Consider the following 13798-nt stretch of genomic DNA (forward strand, 5'->3'; position numbering starts at 1 on the left):
CTCTCCATTATGACAGCTGAGTCCCTCTCTGGCCATGAATCCATCATCTCCCATGTTCTTTTCTTCTACAGAGATCTCCCCATTCATCAGACAGGACCCTTCCTTTCCAGACAAGCTGCTTCCTGTGACCGCCAGCGTAACCACCCTGCCCTTCAACACGGTGCTATCCCGCCCCCCGCCCCAGATCCAGGTGGCCCGCCCGCCCGCCCCCACCCTTAACGCCCCGGCCCCACCCAGCCTGACAGCCCTGGCCATAGACAACCAGCTGGAGGCCTTCCTGGAATGCACGCTGAAGGGGGAGACTGAGCCCCAGACACTGAGGTTGATGGAAGAGCTGCACAGTCAGCTGCTGGAGCACTCCCCCATGGACACGGACACCACCGGGTTCAACAATGTCAGTGCACCCCCCTCCAGCTACCACCTGGACCACACCAACCTGGACAACATGGAGTGGCTGGACCTGACCATGCCCGGGCCGACGGGGGGACTCAACCCACTAGGCCTTCCCCCGTCTGGGGTCTTCTCCTCTGACTTCCTGGACTCCCATGACCTGCAGCTACACTGGGACTAAGGGGTGTCAATGTGACCTCCACCCCCCCACCCACCCCCAAACAGGCCTGTTCAGACAGAGGGCTGTCAGGGAGAGACACACACATACTGATAAGTGAGACGGAGAGGTCAGTCTTCTCCAGTGGAGGTGGGGGAGGAGAGTGCAGTACTGCTGGCCTTGAGTCCCTGTGGGAAGTTCTGTGCAGGGCTACAGCAGCACTAGTGGTGGATCTCACTGCTCTGAGCAGATCGGAGTGCTAGAGGCATGGACCCTCCTTTGTCATTGGATATACAGTGTAGCTGTTTCCCTCTGAGGTTTCGTCCCTCATAACAGCCACTCATTCTAAGGAAGGCTAAGCACCCACTGGGCTGTGGTATAGATCAATGGTATGAAGAGGTTGATCTCCCCCTGTGATCTCTTTCAGAAGAGGACCTGGTCTGAGGAAGGGTGGTCTCTCCTGAAATGGCGTTACAGTAGATAAGGAGCGGGATCAGGAAATGTGATCCCGGCTCAGGATGAGAACTCGCTAGTGGAAACAGATGTTGACCCAGGTGTTAGAGAATTTCACGCCTGGTTCTGACTGCGCCAGTGGCATGGTTACTGACTGACTTTCGTGATAAATTTGACAGACAGCGCAGAGAGATTGTATATATTATAAGCCTATGTCTACAGTAGCAGTAGTCTGTCTGCTCTGCTGCATACATCACTAAGGCAGCTGTATTACAGTCCTGTGTATGTATATGACATATTGGAATGTGGTATTAGCTTAGCATTATGGCTTTGAAATAACTGCCTTTGCTTTACTCAGTGCCCCCATGCGATTCCCATCACAGGAGGGAATTGGACACAGATGCTAAAAGACTGCACATATTGCATTATGCCTTATAAGACCATTTGCCAAATATCTTGATATTTTCAATGCATTGCTTTCACTTAATTCAACTAAAGACTTTCCAAAGAGTGCACAGAGTGATGACTAAAATAAAGCAGGAGACTACTTAAAGTGAGTGTTAACAGTAAGCCCCCTTATGTCATGTAAGAGAAAAAACGGTGAGTGCACGATACCCTCATTTAGTATCATTGGTTGACAATACGAGAGCTGTCGCCCTGAGAACTCTTGAATTAATCCAAATTAGAAGTTGAGAGCCATCACATTTTTAGCAGCTGTTGTTCTTACTCTATTCTTGTGTGGGAGAGAGTAAGGCCAATGTGAGTTTGTTTACCAAACTACAACGTGTGCATGGGGTCACAATAGGTGGCACAGCACCGCTGTAGCTAGCTAGCCCAGGCCTATGTCCTTTATATTATCGACAAAAGAGCCTTTGGAAATGTTCTCTCTCTCAACCCTTTTGTCAAGTCTGGAGTGGATTTATCCCAATGTACAGATCAGCTGAATCCTGCTTGTTTATGTGTGACGTGCAGTGCACATGAGCTAGAGCTGGTGTGTAGAGCTGGTGTGTAGAGCTGGTGTCTGTGTGTGCACTGCACATCTGTGTTGCATATCGCTTTTGCTTGTTTTGACTCTAGGAACTGGCAGAAATATAGCCAGTAAATTCCCCTCAGCATTTCAATGGCTCTCTTCAATATACCGTCTGACCTTAGTTGGCTGACATACCGAGAACAAACAAATTGACATCATTCAGTTTGACAAGCCAAGAAGTCACAGTGAATCAGCAGAGGTGGTTCAAGGCTGTCTTGTGCTTTTGTGATCAGCTTAGCAATATTTGTGGCTATAGTCCTGCAGGTTCAAATGTAAGCATCATTATTGTATAATTTTGTTGTAGTAGGCCTGATGTGTCTCTATTCATGAAGCCTTAGACCAGCAGATTATGTAGGATCGGGATTTCAGCCACTCACATCACATCAAGAAGCAACCTTTCAAAACACCTTTCAAAGCAGTGTGTGATCATATGTACCATTACTACCAACAGATGGGTATTACAATTATCTCCACACTGTTTTTCACTCCTCTCTCCCAGTTGAAGTCTTCTTTTAGGTCAAAATCCTACATGATTATTGCAATCGTACACATCGTACACAAATTACATTACAGTGACATATACTGGCCAAAGATAACATGTGAAAGCATTTGAAGTGTTGAACCAGGCAGAGGAGTTTACAGATGGGTTGACTTTACAAAAGTTGTCAGTCCTCTTTATCAAGCAGTCTGAGCTACGCAACGGATAACTGCCTTTAGAAACACAGAAACCTTTCAGCAATTTAGTAGATCCCCCCCCCGAAAAATGGAAGAAGCTTTAAAACACTATTCGGCATGATAAAGTTTGACGCACCAACGACAGCATAAGCATTCCTTGGAAATACATTGCAGACCGTGCTAAAGAAATATGTATTTCAAGGGTTTTGACCAATTCTAGCCTACCTGTCTGTCCCCTACCAAAGAAAATGGCTTAAAGGTCCAATGCAGCTGTTTTTAACTCAATGTCAAATACTTTCTGAGTAACAATTAAGTACCTTACTGTGATTGTTTTCACTCAAAATTATCAAAAAGAAACTAAAACAGCTCCTTAGCAAAGAGCAATAATTTTACTATGACTGTCTGGGAGTGGTCTGAGTGGGGAGGGGAAAACTGAAAACTAGCTGATATTGGCATAGAGGTTTGGAACTAGACACACCGGTGTGCCAGACACACTGGTTTGAGTATGTCAATAACTGCAAAGCTGCTGGGTTTTCATGCTCAACAGTTTCCCGTGTGTATCAAGAATGGTCCACCACCCAAAGGACATCCAGCCAACTTGACACAACTGTGAGAAGCAAGCATTGGAGTAAACATGGGCCAGCATCTCTGTGGAACACTTCAACACCTTGTAGTCCATGCGCCGACGAATTGAGTCTGTTCTGGGGGGAAAGGGGGGGGTGCAACTCAATGTTAGGAAGCTGTTCCTAATTCCTAATGTTTTGTACAATCAGTGTATATAAATGCTTTTGAGTGCACTGGTCCTTTAATGCCTCAATGTCACACATTTCTGTTGGAAATACAGACAAAAGCACTTAAATTGCAAAGCAGTTTACACTGTGAGTGGATAAAAATGGGTAGCTAATCAAAAAAACATTGCCTGCTCCTGATTGGTCTTTGTGCACAACTTTGTTTTTGTCTGAGCATCAGTGCCCCATTGATCATGTGTCCAAACTACAGAAAGGGAGAATGAGCTGGAATCAGAAGTCATTTTATTTGTACTATACTAGTATAGCCCCTTCCCTTGCAATGGTGTATTGATACATAGTTAGTATGCCATACATTTTGCACATTGTGTATATATTTTGTCATGCATAAACATTTTTTTTTTTTTACAAATGTCGCACATGAGCTCTTTTCGTACATTTTATACAAATGTAGCACATCTAAGCTCTTTTGTATTAAGACTGTTTGGTGTATACAGTATGCATACTACTGTATACCCATAATGTGTATATATAGCCTTTTTGTGTCAATAAAAACGGTCATGTACATTGTGTGTGAAAATGATTCAGTTGTGTTTAGTAAATAAAACAACCATATCATGTGACTTTTTGTTTACCAAGGAGTTCCAAACCCTAACACAGCCACCACTAGGCTTGGATAAGTCACATGCAGCTTTAGAGTTCACAGACCTTGAAACACTATTTTCCTCCGATGTTTTACAATTCACACAGGTTTTTTGCAGGTCAATAAAAATGTTTAAAAAAACATTTTAATGCAGTTTCTCTAATAAATTGCATTGATGAATGCATTTTATTCCAAGAACAATGCCATACACACTAACTTAAAATGTACAGGATGCAGCCACAGTTCTCACAGTATGACTACATCATCCTCACAGGAGTGATGGGAGTGACACTGACCTCAGTACAGTTGTTGGGAATTTATGATCACTTCTCACTCAGCAGAACATGTTTCACTATGGCTTGGCTCCATTCAACATTCATTGTCCATGTCCTCCACATCCAATGCTGTCCTGTACCTGCATGGTGGGACAGGGTGTCTACTGAACCCCAAATGGGTCACCTTAGATTCATGGTAGATGTCTCATCATCACAAGGGGAGATCTCCAAGCCCAGTCTGAGACCTGTTTATTAGTCTCTATGTACATGTGGGCCCTTACCTCAGAGCTTTTTGATGGTGATTATTGAACTTCGACACTTAGGACATCTATGCGTGACATCTTTGAAGTTATCAATGCAGAAAGGGATAAGGCAGCAGCCAGCCACACAGCTGAATGAGAATAGACCAGAAAAGATAGTGTTAAACTTTGCGTTCCATCAGGTGATGTGATTATCAGATATGACACTAGCCCAAAGGCACTACAAACTGAAATTTGCATAGTACTGCAGGAAACAAACATCTGGAATGCAGTCTCCAAAAAGCACCTGTTGGCACCTCTACTTAAGAGACCTAAGCAGTGTTCATATTCTTTGTTAACTGAAATATCCTACTCCCTCCATCTCCAGATGAAGAATAGAGTTGAAAACACCTCATTGTCCACCTCCTGTCCATTCAAAGATGGCAGACAATTGGTAGTAACACAGCAGTAAGACAGTGCAGGTCAACTCACCCAAGTATAGACATTGTGACACAGACCAGACAGGCCACATTGCCTACTGAAGTGACCATCTCTGTGGTGATGAACTGTCGACACTGTGGGCACTGGGTCTGAGATGAGCAGGGAGGAAGTTTCTGGATGTCCAGGATGACCTCCGGAGCTAAGGAGGGAGTGTAGTTATGACCATATGACATCACTCATCTATAGGACTAGCCTCTGATCTAAGCAGGCCAGGAAAATAATTGTAGCAAAATGGGGGTCCCGCTTGAAATAACCCACAAATGAACAAGTTCACACCTCATTTGACTCTCAGTCCAAGTGACTCACCTGGTATAGAGGGTGGAGCTTCAACAAAGACAACAGAGAGGTCAGGGAGAACAGACACGCCCCCCTGACTGATGATGCACTCTGAAAGGGACATTAAAGGGAGACAATCATGATCAGAATGTGAGTATTAATAGAGTGCTGTGTGAGGACAGTATCACCATAACGGCGGTAGAGTAGACACACCTTTTCTTTGGTCACTGGAATGGAGAATGTTATCTTGGCTTTCCTGCAGCGCTCTCTTCTTCTCAGACAGCTCCTGCAGTTCCTGATCAATGCATCGAATCTCACTCTGCTGCTTGGATCCCTCTGCTGGACAAAGAGAGATAATACATGTCTCGGAGGGAGTCAGTGATAGAACACATCAGCCCTGCTGGGTCATAGCTAGAGGACACATCACACAGTACATCCATGCCTGCCATGAGCATTTACTCAATAATAGCGGTTCTAGACAGTGAATTTCCTCTTTACCTGTGCTATTGTTGTTGGAGCGGTTCCTGAACTCCTGCAGGATGGTCAGCATTTTCCTGCGGTCGATCAGTTGCTGCCTCCTGAATGACAGTTGGTTCATCTCCATGGAGATCCTATCCAGCTCCCTGTGCTCTGGATAGAAAATACCCGAGCTCTGAAGCAAGCTTCCAGAAAATTGGAACGGAAATGGCGCCACACCAAACTGGAAGTCTTCCGACAAGCTTGGAAAGACAGTACCGTGCAGTATCGAAGAACCGTCACTGCTGCTCGATCATCCTATTTTTCCAACTTAATTGAGGAAAATAAGAACAATCCGACATGTATTTTTGATACTGTCGCAAATCTAACTAAAAAGCAGCATTCCACAAGTGAGGATGGCTTTCACTTCAGCAGTAATAAATTAATGAACTTCTTTGAGAAAAAGATCATGATCATTAGAAAGCAAATTACGGACTCCTCTTTAAATCTGAGTATTCCTCCAAAGCTCAGCTAAGTCTGCACAACTCCAGACTTGCCAGGACCTAGGATCAAGAGAGACACTCAAGTGTTTTAGTACTATCTCTCAACACAATGATGAAAATAATCATGGCCTCTAAATCTTCAAGCTGCATACTGGACCCTATTCCAACTAAACTACTGAAAGAGCTGCTTCCTGTGCTTGGCCCTCCTATGTTGAACATAATAAATTGCTCTCTATCAACCGGATGTGTACCAAACTCACTAAAAGTGGCAGGAATAAAGCCTTTCTTGAAAAAGCCAAACCTTGACCCAGAAAATATAAAAAACTATCGGCCTATATCGAATCTTCCATTCCTCTCAAAAACTTTAGAAAAAGCTGTTGCACAGCAACTTATTGCCTTCCTGAAGACAAACAATGTATACAAAATGCTTCAGTCTGGTTTTAGACCCCATCATAGCACTGAGACTGCACTTGTGAAGGTGGTAAATTACCTTTTAATGGCGTCAGACCGAGGCTCTGCATCTGTCCTCGTGCTCCTAGACCTTAGTGCTGCTTTTGATAACATCGATCACCACATTCTTTTGGAGAGATTGGAAACCCAAATTGGTCTACACGGACAAGTTCTGGCCTGGTTTAGATCTGGCCTAGATTCTGGCCTGGTTTATCTGTCGGAAAAATATCAGTTTGTCTCTGTGAATGGTTTGTCCTCTGACAAATCAACTGTAAATTACGGTGTTCCTCAAGGTTCCGTTTTAGGACCACTACTGTTTTCACTATATATTTGACCTCTTGGGGATGTCATTCGAAAACATAATGTTATGCAGATGACACACAGCTGTACATTTCAATGAAACATGGTGAAGCCCCAAAATTGCCCTCGCTAGAACCCTGTGTTTCAGACATAAGCAAGTGGATGGCTGCAAATTTCTACTTTTAAACTCGGACAAAACAGAGATGCTTGTTTTAGGTCCCAAGAAACAAAGAGATCTTCTGTTGAATCTGACAATTAATCTTGAAGGTTGTACAGTCGTCTCAAATAAAACTGTGAAGGACCTCGGCGTTACTCTGGACCCTAATCTCTCTTTTGACGAACATATCAAGACTGTTTCAAGGACAGCTTTTTTCCATCTACATAACATTGCAAACATCAGAAACTTTCTGTCCAAAAATGATGCAGAAAAATTCATCCATGCTTTTGTTACTTCTGGGTTAGACTACTGAAATGCTTTACTTTCCAGCTACCCGGATAAAGACTAAATAAACTTCAGTTAGTGCTAAGCACGGCTGCTAGAATCCTGACTAGAACCAATTTTTTTAATCATATTACTCCAGTGCTAGCCTCTCTAGACTGGCTTCCTGTTAAGGCAAGGGCTGATTTCAAGGTTTTACTGTTAACCTACAAAGCATTACATGGGCTTGCTCCTACCTATCTTTCTGATTTGGTCCTGCCGTACATACCTACACGTACGCTACGGTCACAAGACGCAGGCCTCCTAATTGTCCCTAGAATTTCTAAGCAAACAGCTGGAGGCAGGGCTTTCTCCTACAGAGCTCCATTTTTATGGAATGGTCTGCCTACCCATGTGAGAGACGCAGACTCGGTCTCAACCTTTAAGTCTTTACTGAAGACTCATCTCTTCAGTGGGTCATATGATTGAGTGTAGTCTGGCCCAGGAGTGTGAAGGTGAACGGAAAGCCTCTGGAGCAACGAACCGCCCTTGCTGTCTCTGCTTGGCCGGTTCCCCTCTCTCCACTGGGATTCTCTGCCTCTAACCCTATTACAGGGCCTGAGTCACTGGCTTACTGGTGCTCTTTCATGCCGTCCCTAGGAAGGGTGCGTCACTTGAGTGGGTTGAGTCACTAACGTGATCTTCCTGTCTGGGTTGGCGCCCCCCCTTTGGTTGTGCCGTGGCGGAGATCTTTGTGGGCTATATTCGGCCTTGTCTCAGGATGGTAAGTTGGTGTTTGAAGATATCCCTCTAGTGGTGTGGGGGCTGTGCTTTGGCAAAGTGGGTGGGGTTATAACCTTTCTGTTTGTCCCTGTCCGGGGGTGTCATCGGATGGGGCCAGTGTCTCCTGACCCCTCCTGTCTCAGCCTCCAGTAGTTTATGTGTCGGGGGGCTAGGGTCAGTTTGTTATATCTGGAGTACTTCTCCTGTCTTGTCCTGTGTGAATTTAAGTATGCTCTCTCTAATTCTCTCTTTCTTTCTCTCTCTCTCGGAGGACCTGAGCCCTAGGACCATGCCTCAGGACTACCTGGCATGATGACTCCTTGCTGTCCCCAGTCCACCTGGCCGTGCTGCTGCTCCAGTTTCAACTGTTCTGCCTGCATCTATGGAACCCTGACTTGTTCACCGGACATGCTACCTGTCCCAGACCTGCTGCTTTCAACTCTCTAGAGACAGCAGGAGCGGTAGAGATACTCCTGACATTTACTCCCTCGACAACTACTGTGATTATTATTATTTGAGCATGCTGGTCATTTATGAACATTTGAACATCTTGGCCATGTTCTGTTATAATCTCCACCCGGCACAGCCAGAAGAGGACTGGCCACCCCTCATAGCCTGGTTCCTCTCTAGGTTTCTTCCTAGGTTTTGGCCTTTCTAAGGAGTTTTTCCTAACCACTGTGTTTCTACACCTGCATTGCTTGCTGTTTGGGGTTTTAGGCTGGGTTTCTGTACAGCACTTTGAGATATCAGCTGTTGTAAGAAGGGCTATATAAATAAATTTGATTTGATAGCCAGACATCCTGGGAGCTGAAATGAACCACCAGCATCAGATATCACAAAGGTGGAACATTTCAAACACCACCAGTCAATGCTAGCAATCAAGTAGTCCGGTCTGAAACGCATGCCAATCATGAAGATTAGGTCATGAAGTTAGATACATTCAGATCAATTCGATCTATTCCTGTTATGCAACACTTGGATGATAAGCCAAAAGAAGACACAGCACTAACTTCATATATCAATGTAAGCATCAACCTTGCACATCTACAAATACTTCATACCAAGACAAACTAATGTAAGGAGATCACGTTCTGTTTGTACAAGTCAGATAGATTGATGTGACCCAACATTACTAAAAACCAAGAATGCAAAGATAAAAGAAAATGTGAAATATATTTCTTATCAATCTTTGCTGCTGCCTGCAAACTAAATAATTACTGTAATGAGACAATATAGATTTGTACCTGGTTTCACTGGTTGCTCTCAGATTGTCCTGTGGGAAATGTGATGCTCCTCTATGTACTCCAGGAAATAGTGAAACATTTTGTTTCAGTTTTGAACAAGGACTACAGGAGATATTTACATATTGTGGTTGTACTCTCACTGTTAGACCAGGCGGGACACCCAGGTCTGGTTAAAGGGTTTAACGCCAGATAGAATTCTAAAACATTTTCACTGAAATAAAGTGATATTTCAGGGGCGTTTTGGTTGCACTGTAGCCTTTATTCATATTTGAAGTGGCACAATATTACTGTACAAGAGGACAAGAGAATATGTCCAAACAATAAAAAATGGAGACCGTACGAAACATTCCACACAATCATATCTACAACATGTAAAAAAACGTTTGAGATGTCCATTGAAAAACCTTTTAGACATCAACTGAGTCATGTCAGTGTATGACTATAGTTGCTGTACATGAAGCAACGGGGACTGTGCAGGCAACTCACAGAGTAGGCAGGACTCCACACGGTAGTGAAATCTGAAGTTAGAAGCACATAGAGCAGCGTTATTCATTGTTCAACTCAATGTATTATCAATAATATTACAAACATCAAATATATATTTCAAAGGGTTGCCAGTGTTATACTCCCATGGGGAGTGCAAGAAATACAAATGTTGAGTCCTTTCAAAATTAGCATTATCTTATTATAATGGAAAATACCACAGGCACATAAGACAGGGGTATTTTCCAATAGCTTTTCTCTCGTTCACACAGCCATAACATTGTGATAGTTACAGTCAACATTATAATGGTACCACTTTGCCTGTGAACATCTTTCGGCTGAGATCATAGTTCAGAAGACTACTGTACCTCCGTTTCACTTCTTCCTCAGTCTCTTCATGAATGTCACCTCATCTCTGTTTCTGATCCCATAACTAACAATAAAACAATACAATAAATGTTGTTTTCAGTTAACAAAAGCATTATGTAATATACTCCATAATCACAATGGTGTTTGATTGAAACTTACTCCTTTAGTTTCATTTTGTCATCATCAAGCTTCTCTCCTTGAAATACAAGATGAAAGGTTCTCCATACGTATCCCCTTCACAACAAAAGAAAAACTGTGTGTGTGTGTGTTGTGTGTGTATAACTATAGTTGTTGGGACAAGAATTTCCCACAAGAATAGTAAACAAACTGGGTAATTCAGTCCCCTTAAGGCCAAATGCTATTTCTAGGGGGTTAAGGGTTAAGATTAGAATTAGTGTTAGGAGCTAGGGTTTGTTTTAGGGTAAGGGTTAGGAGCCAGGGTTAGGTTTAGAGTTAAGGTTTTCGGGTTCATTTTTATGATTAGGGTAAGGGTTACAGTTAGGTTTGGGGAAAATAGGATTTTGAATGGGACTGAATTGTGTCCCCCCACAAGGTTAGTGTGTGTGTGTGTGTTACCAGCTGACGTGCTTTACCCCACCCTCCCTTTGCTGTTTCAGCTCCATGAACCTCTGGATGGCTTTCTTCAAATCCAGCACCATAGCATTCTGCACCACCACTATGGCTGACCAACACACATTGGAATGTCACTTACACACACACAGTATCATTAATTTGACCTGCTCAAATAGTAGAATACCATATTTTTGTTCTAAGAAACATTAGTCAGAAACTCACGCATTACTTCACCATCCGCTTTGCATACACGGACCGTCATGGCTTGGCCATACTCCAGGGCAACCTGGGAATTCACCTCCTCCAGAGTCACCTGCAGGAAAGCGACAGACAGTAAGTAGTGAGACATTGGATAGGCTGGAGGACTTTACATCATCAAATAGATACATTTCACCAGTATGGATTAGGTCACCAACCTGAATGGGAAGGTCACAGAGTAGAGGGTCCTGTACAAGGCGAGCCAGTCCTTCTTCAAAGATATCCAGGAATTCAGAGTGTGGCAATGCTTCTTCATCCTCCTCCTCATCTTCCTCTTCAACCTCCTCTGGTTTTTCATCCTCCACTTGGTTCATCTTTCCCTCTGCCTGTCCGAACTCCTCTTTCTTGATAGACAGTCCCTCATCCAGGTGAAGGGACTGGGTCTCCTCCCCCATCATTTACACTGTGAATAGGAGTTTGTAACTAAAGTTGCTGACCAGTTTATGTTAGCTAGCTAGCTATTTCATGTAAGAGTAGCTAGCTAGATAAACGAAGATTTTCACACCTTACTCTATTGATCAACGTGTACAGTGAAATATATATTTCGTAATTACTAAAACATACATAAACTGTAGTTTAAAAATAAAATAAAAAGTATATTTGGTTAAGTCTGAATCTCTGCAATTCATGCTAAAACATTTAGCGACCGGCATGTACGTCACCTACAACATGCCGGAGTCAAACTAGCCCGAGTGGAGGTTCTGACTTGTACCGATTTGGGATACTGCTATTTCTATCATCATTGCTCCATTTCTAGGGCTATTTTTCTAATATAATACAATATAGTTAACTTTAAATATAAATTATGATTTTAACAAAGAACCATAAAGAAAGAGCAAATGTAGTTTCTTACCGAACCTTTTTAGATGTAACAACGTTTTTACACGAGCGTGGAGGTCAACAACGTTGTCAGGGATTTTGTAATTTAGATAAATGATTGAAATAGATGTACAAACCTAGCTACATTGTGAGATCGGTGCTGACCAATTTAGTCAAAAGAATATGCTTCTGTTTTGTCCAACATGTGGGAATGTGTTGATTGTAGAGGAAGGACAGAAGTGCTATCGATTCGCCTGCAACACATGTCCGTACGTGCATAACATTACTAGGAAGGTAAAAACTAACTTTTACTTAATTCCTAGACTTCTTGCCAAGTAACTGATGTGTCTGTCATGTGTTCTCTCTTACAATGTGTAATTTTAAAACGTATTAACATGTCCATCTTTCCCATAGGTAAACAACAGGAAGTATCCCAAACTGAAAGAGGTTGATGATGTGCTTGGTGGAGCTGCAGCCTGGGAAAATGTGGATTCCACGCCAGGTAAATTACCAAATCACCTGCATAATTTAGCTAACATTTAAATCATTCTGTGGTCACTGGTTATCCACGCCTAAAATTATAGAACACTGGCTGGATTGTAGCCCAAAGGCTGGCAGATGGCATAGCTGGATTAGATTTGCCCAGCCTCCTCTGTCCTGTGTCCACCACCGGACCTATAGAGGACAGATGGTCCTAATGGGCAATATTCACTGTTACTTACAGCCAGGTATGTATTTACTCTAACCCTTGTTTTGTGTTCTTTAGAAAAATGTCCCAAGTGTGAGCACCCCCGAGCATTCTTCATGCAGATTCAGACCAGATCTGCAGATGAACCGATGACAACATTCTACAAATGCTGCAATTATGAGTGTGGACATCGCTGGAGAGACTAAACTGGTGTTCAATAGGATCTTTACCTGAGAACACTAGCTAGTTGAGTCAGCTAACCTGGTTTTATGGTGTATGTGCTGTAGCCAAATCTTCTGTTGTCATGCCAGACAGCTTTGGCATAACAGTGAATAAACAGGAGTTTGCTAATAGCACAAACAGACTGGACCACATGACTTCTAGTTGACCACACCATTGGTGCCTAGCGTGTTGGGGAAAAAATAGCAAGAGTTGGTGTAATATACACTTTTACCAAATGTACTTCATACACAAGAGTATGTCCTTTTATTTATCATTGTGATTAGTTAACTTCTCTGGGTTGTTTCCTATTACATTCAGAAGTCAATTGCACTTCCAATTTATAGCTGAAGATACATAATTTGTGTTTGAGTAGTTGCCAAATGACCAGAATCCATTGTTGGTGTCATTATTTTATTTCTCCTAGATGTTTAACATACTATAAAAATGACTGGTTTTGGATTGAAAGAGTATGACCATCTGACAAATTACTCATGTAAAATCACAAATACTGGTTTATGTTAAAATAACTGCACTGTATGCAACAGTAATGACCCAACTTATCATTTAGTTGTACATTATAAAAACATTTTTTTGAGGGGGCAACAGACCAAACTAGCTACCAACAACAAAAGCCATCATTGTGTTCAAAGTTAAATACAATCCCTAAACTCTGCTTTTACTACATGTTCTTACACAGCTTCAAGCCACTTCACATTGCATGTAGACGATTCAATAGAGTACAAAGTTAAGAAACGTATCCATAAGAATGCAAGTAAATGCAGACATACTCCACCTGCCGTCAGTGTTTACTGTATATAATCATGCTGGTTATTGGTAGTATTGAGAT

The 13798-nt window shown here is 42.7% G+C and overlaps 4 protein-coding genes across 11 annotated transcripts in view; 2 read left to right on the plus strand and 2 right to left on the minus strand.

Annotated features, from left to right (window-relative positions):
• The window catches only part of LOC110538463 (myocardin-related transcription factor B), a 55904-nt gene extending 51830 nt beyond the window's left edge, over positions 1-4074 (plus strand). For all 7 annotated transcript variants that reach the window (XM_036938322.2, XM_090193366.1, XM_036938324.2 and 4 more), the window contains one exon: positions 72-4074. In XM_036938322.2, coding sequence (XP_036794217.2) covers positions 72-571 — 500 coding nt within the window. In that variant the 3' untranslated portion in view covers positions 572-4074. The remainder of the gene's footprint in view (positions 1-71) is intronic.
• LOC149979375 (uncharacterized) lies at positions 3696-6149 on the minus strand. The gene is made up of 5 exons (XM_090193371.1): positions 5884-6149; positions 5599-5724; positions 5416-5496; positions 5101-5248; positions 3696-4760 (listed from the first exon to the last, which is right to left on the minus strand). The coding sequence occupies exons 1-5, from the start codon at positions 5987-5989 to the stop codon at positions 4652-4654; spliced, it is 570 nt and encodes a 189-aa protein (XP_090049497.1). The 5' UTR covers positions 5990-6149; the 3' UTR covers positions 3696-4651.
• Positions 6150-9777: 3628 nt separating this feature from the next.
• Positions 9778-12209, minus strand: LOC110538461 (U11/U12 small nuclear ribonucleoprotein 25 kDa protein). 2 transcript variants are annotated; one of them, XM_021625294.3, is made up of 7 exons: positions 12076-12209; positions 11381-11625; positions 11187-11277; positions 10968-11073; positions 10551-10625; positions 10391-10455; positions 9778-10057 (listed from the first exon to the last, which is right to left on the minus strand). In XM_021625294.3, exons 2-6 carry the CDS (start codon positions 11618-11620, stop codon positions 10398-10400), a joined length of 570 nt encoding a protein of 189 aa, XP_021480969.1. In that variant the 5' UTR covers positions 11621-11625; positions 12076-12209; the 3' UTR covers positions 9778-10057; positions 10391-10397. The 2 variants fall into 2 exon arrangements, with proteins under 2 accessions (XP_021480969.1, XP_021480971.1); XM_021625296.3 differs by lacking the exons at positions 10551-10625; positions 12076-12209 and having other exon boundaries at positions 11381-11907.
• Positions 12206-13416, plus strand: LOC110538462 (DNA-directed RNA polymerase III subunit RPC10). Its single transcript, XM_021625297.3, has 3 exons — positions 12206-12335; positions 12456-12543; positions 12808-13416. Exons 1-3 carry the CDS (start codon positions 12225-12227, stop codon positions 12933-12935), a joined length of 327 nt encoding a protein of 108 aa, XP_021480972.1. The 5' UTR covers positions 12206-12224; the 3' UTR covers positions 12936-13416.
• Positions 13417-13798: the final 382 nt, after the last annotated feature.

The sequence above is a fragment of the Oncorhynchus mykiss genome, chromosome 12 (genome assembly GCF_057628025.1).
Source record: "Oncorhynchus mykiss isolate SJ-2025 chromosome 12, ASM5762802v1, whole genome shotgun sequence".
Lineage (NCBI taxonomy): Eukaryota > Metazoa > Chordata > Actinopteri > Salmoniformes > Salmonidae > Oncorhynchus > Oncorhynchus mykiss.

Bases quoted from the DNA above. Each gene is read 5' to 3' on its own strand.
- LOC110538462 (XM_021625297.3), top strand. From the start codon at position 12,225: ATGCTTCTGTTTTGTCCAACATGTGGGAATGTGTTGATTGTAGAGGAA. The intron at 12,336-12,455 runs GTAAAAACTAAC...TCTTTCCCATAG, and splicing joins TGCATAACATTACTAGGAAG to GTAAACAACAGGAAGTATCC. The intron at 12,544-12,807 runs GTAAATTACCAA...TGTGTTCTTTAG, and splicing joins AAATGTGGATTCCACGCCAG to AAAAATGTCCCAAGTGTGAG.
- LOC149979375 (XM_090193371.1), bottom strand. From the start codon at position 5,989: ATGGAGATGAACCAACTGTCATTCAGGAGGCAGCAACTGATCGACCGC. The intron at 5,725-5,883 runs GTAAAGAGGAAA...CTCTTTGTCCAG, and splicing joins CTCCAACAACAATAGCACAG to CAGAGGGATCCAAGCAGCAG. The intron at 4,761-5,100 runs GTGAGTTGACCT...ATTCTCATTCAG, and splicing joins GTCACAATGTCTATACTTGG to CTGTGTGGCTGGCTGCTGCC.
- LOC110538461 (XM_021625294.3), bottom strand. From the start codon at position 11,620: ATGATGGGGGAGGAGACCCAGTCCCTTCACCTGGATGAGGGACTGTCT. The intron at 11,278-11,380 runs GTTGGTGACCTA...GCTTTCCTGCAG, and splicing joins TCTGTGACCTTCCCATTCAG to GTGACTCTGGAGGAGGTGAA. The intron at 10,626-10,967 runs GTAACACACACA...TTTGTTGTGAAG, and splicing joins GGGGTAAAGCACGTCAGCTG to GGGATACGTATGGAGAACCT.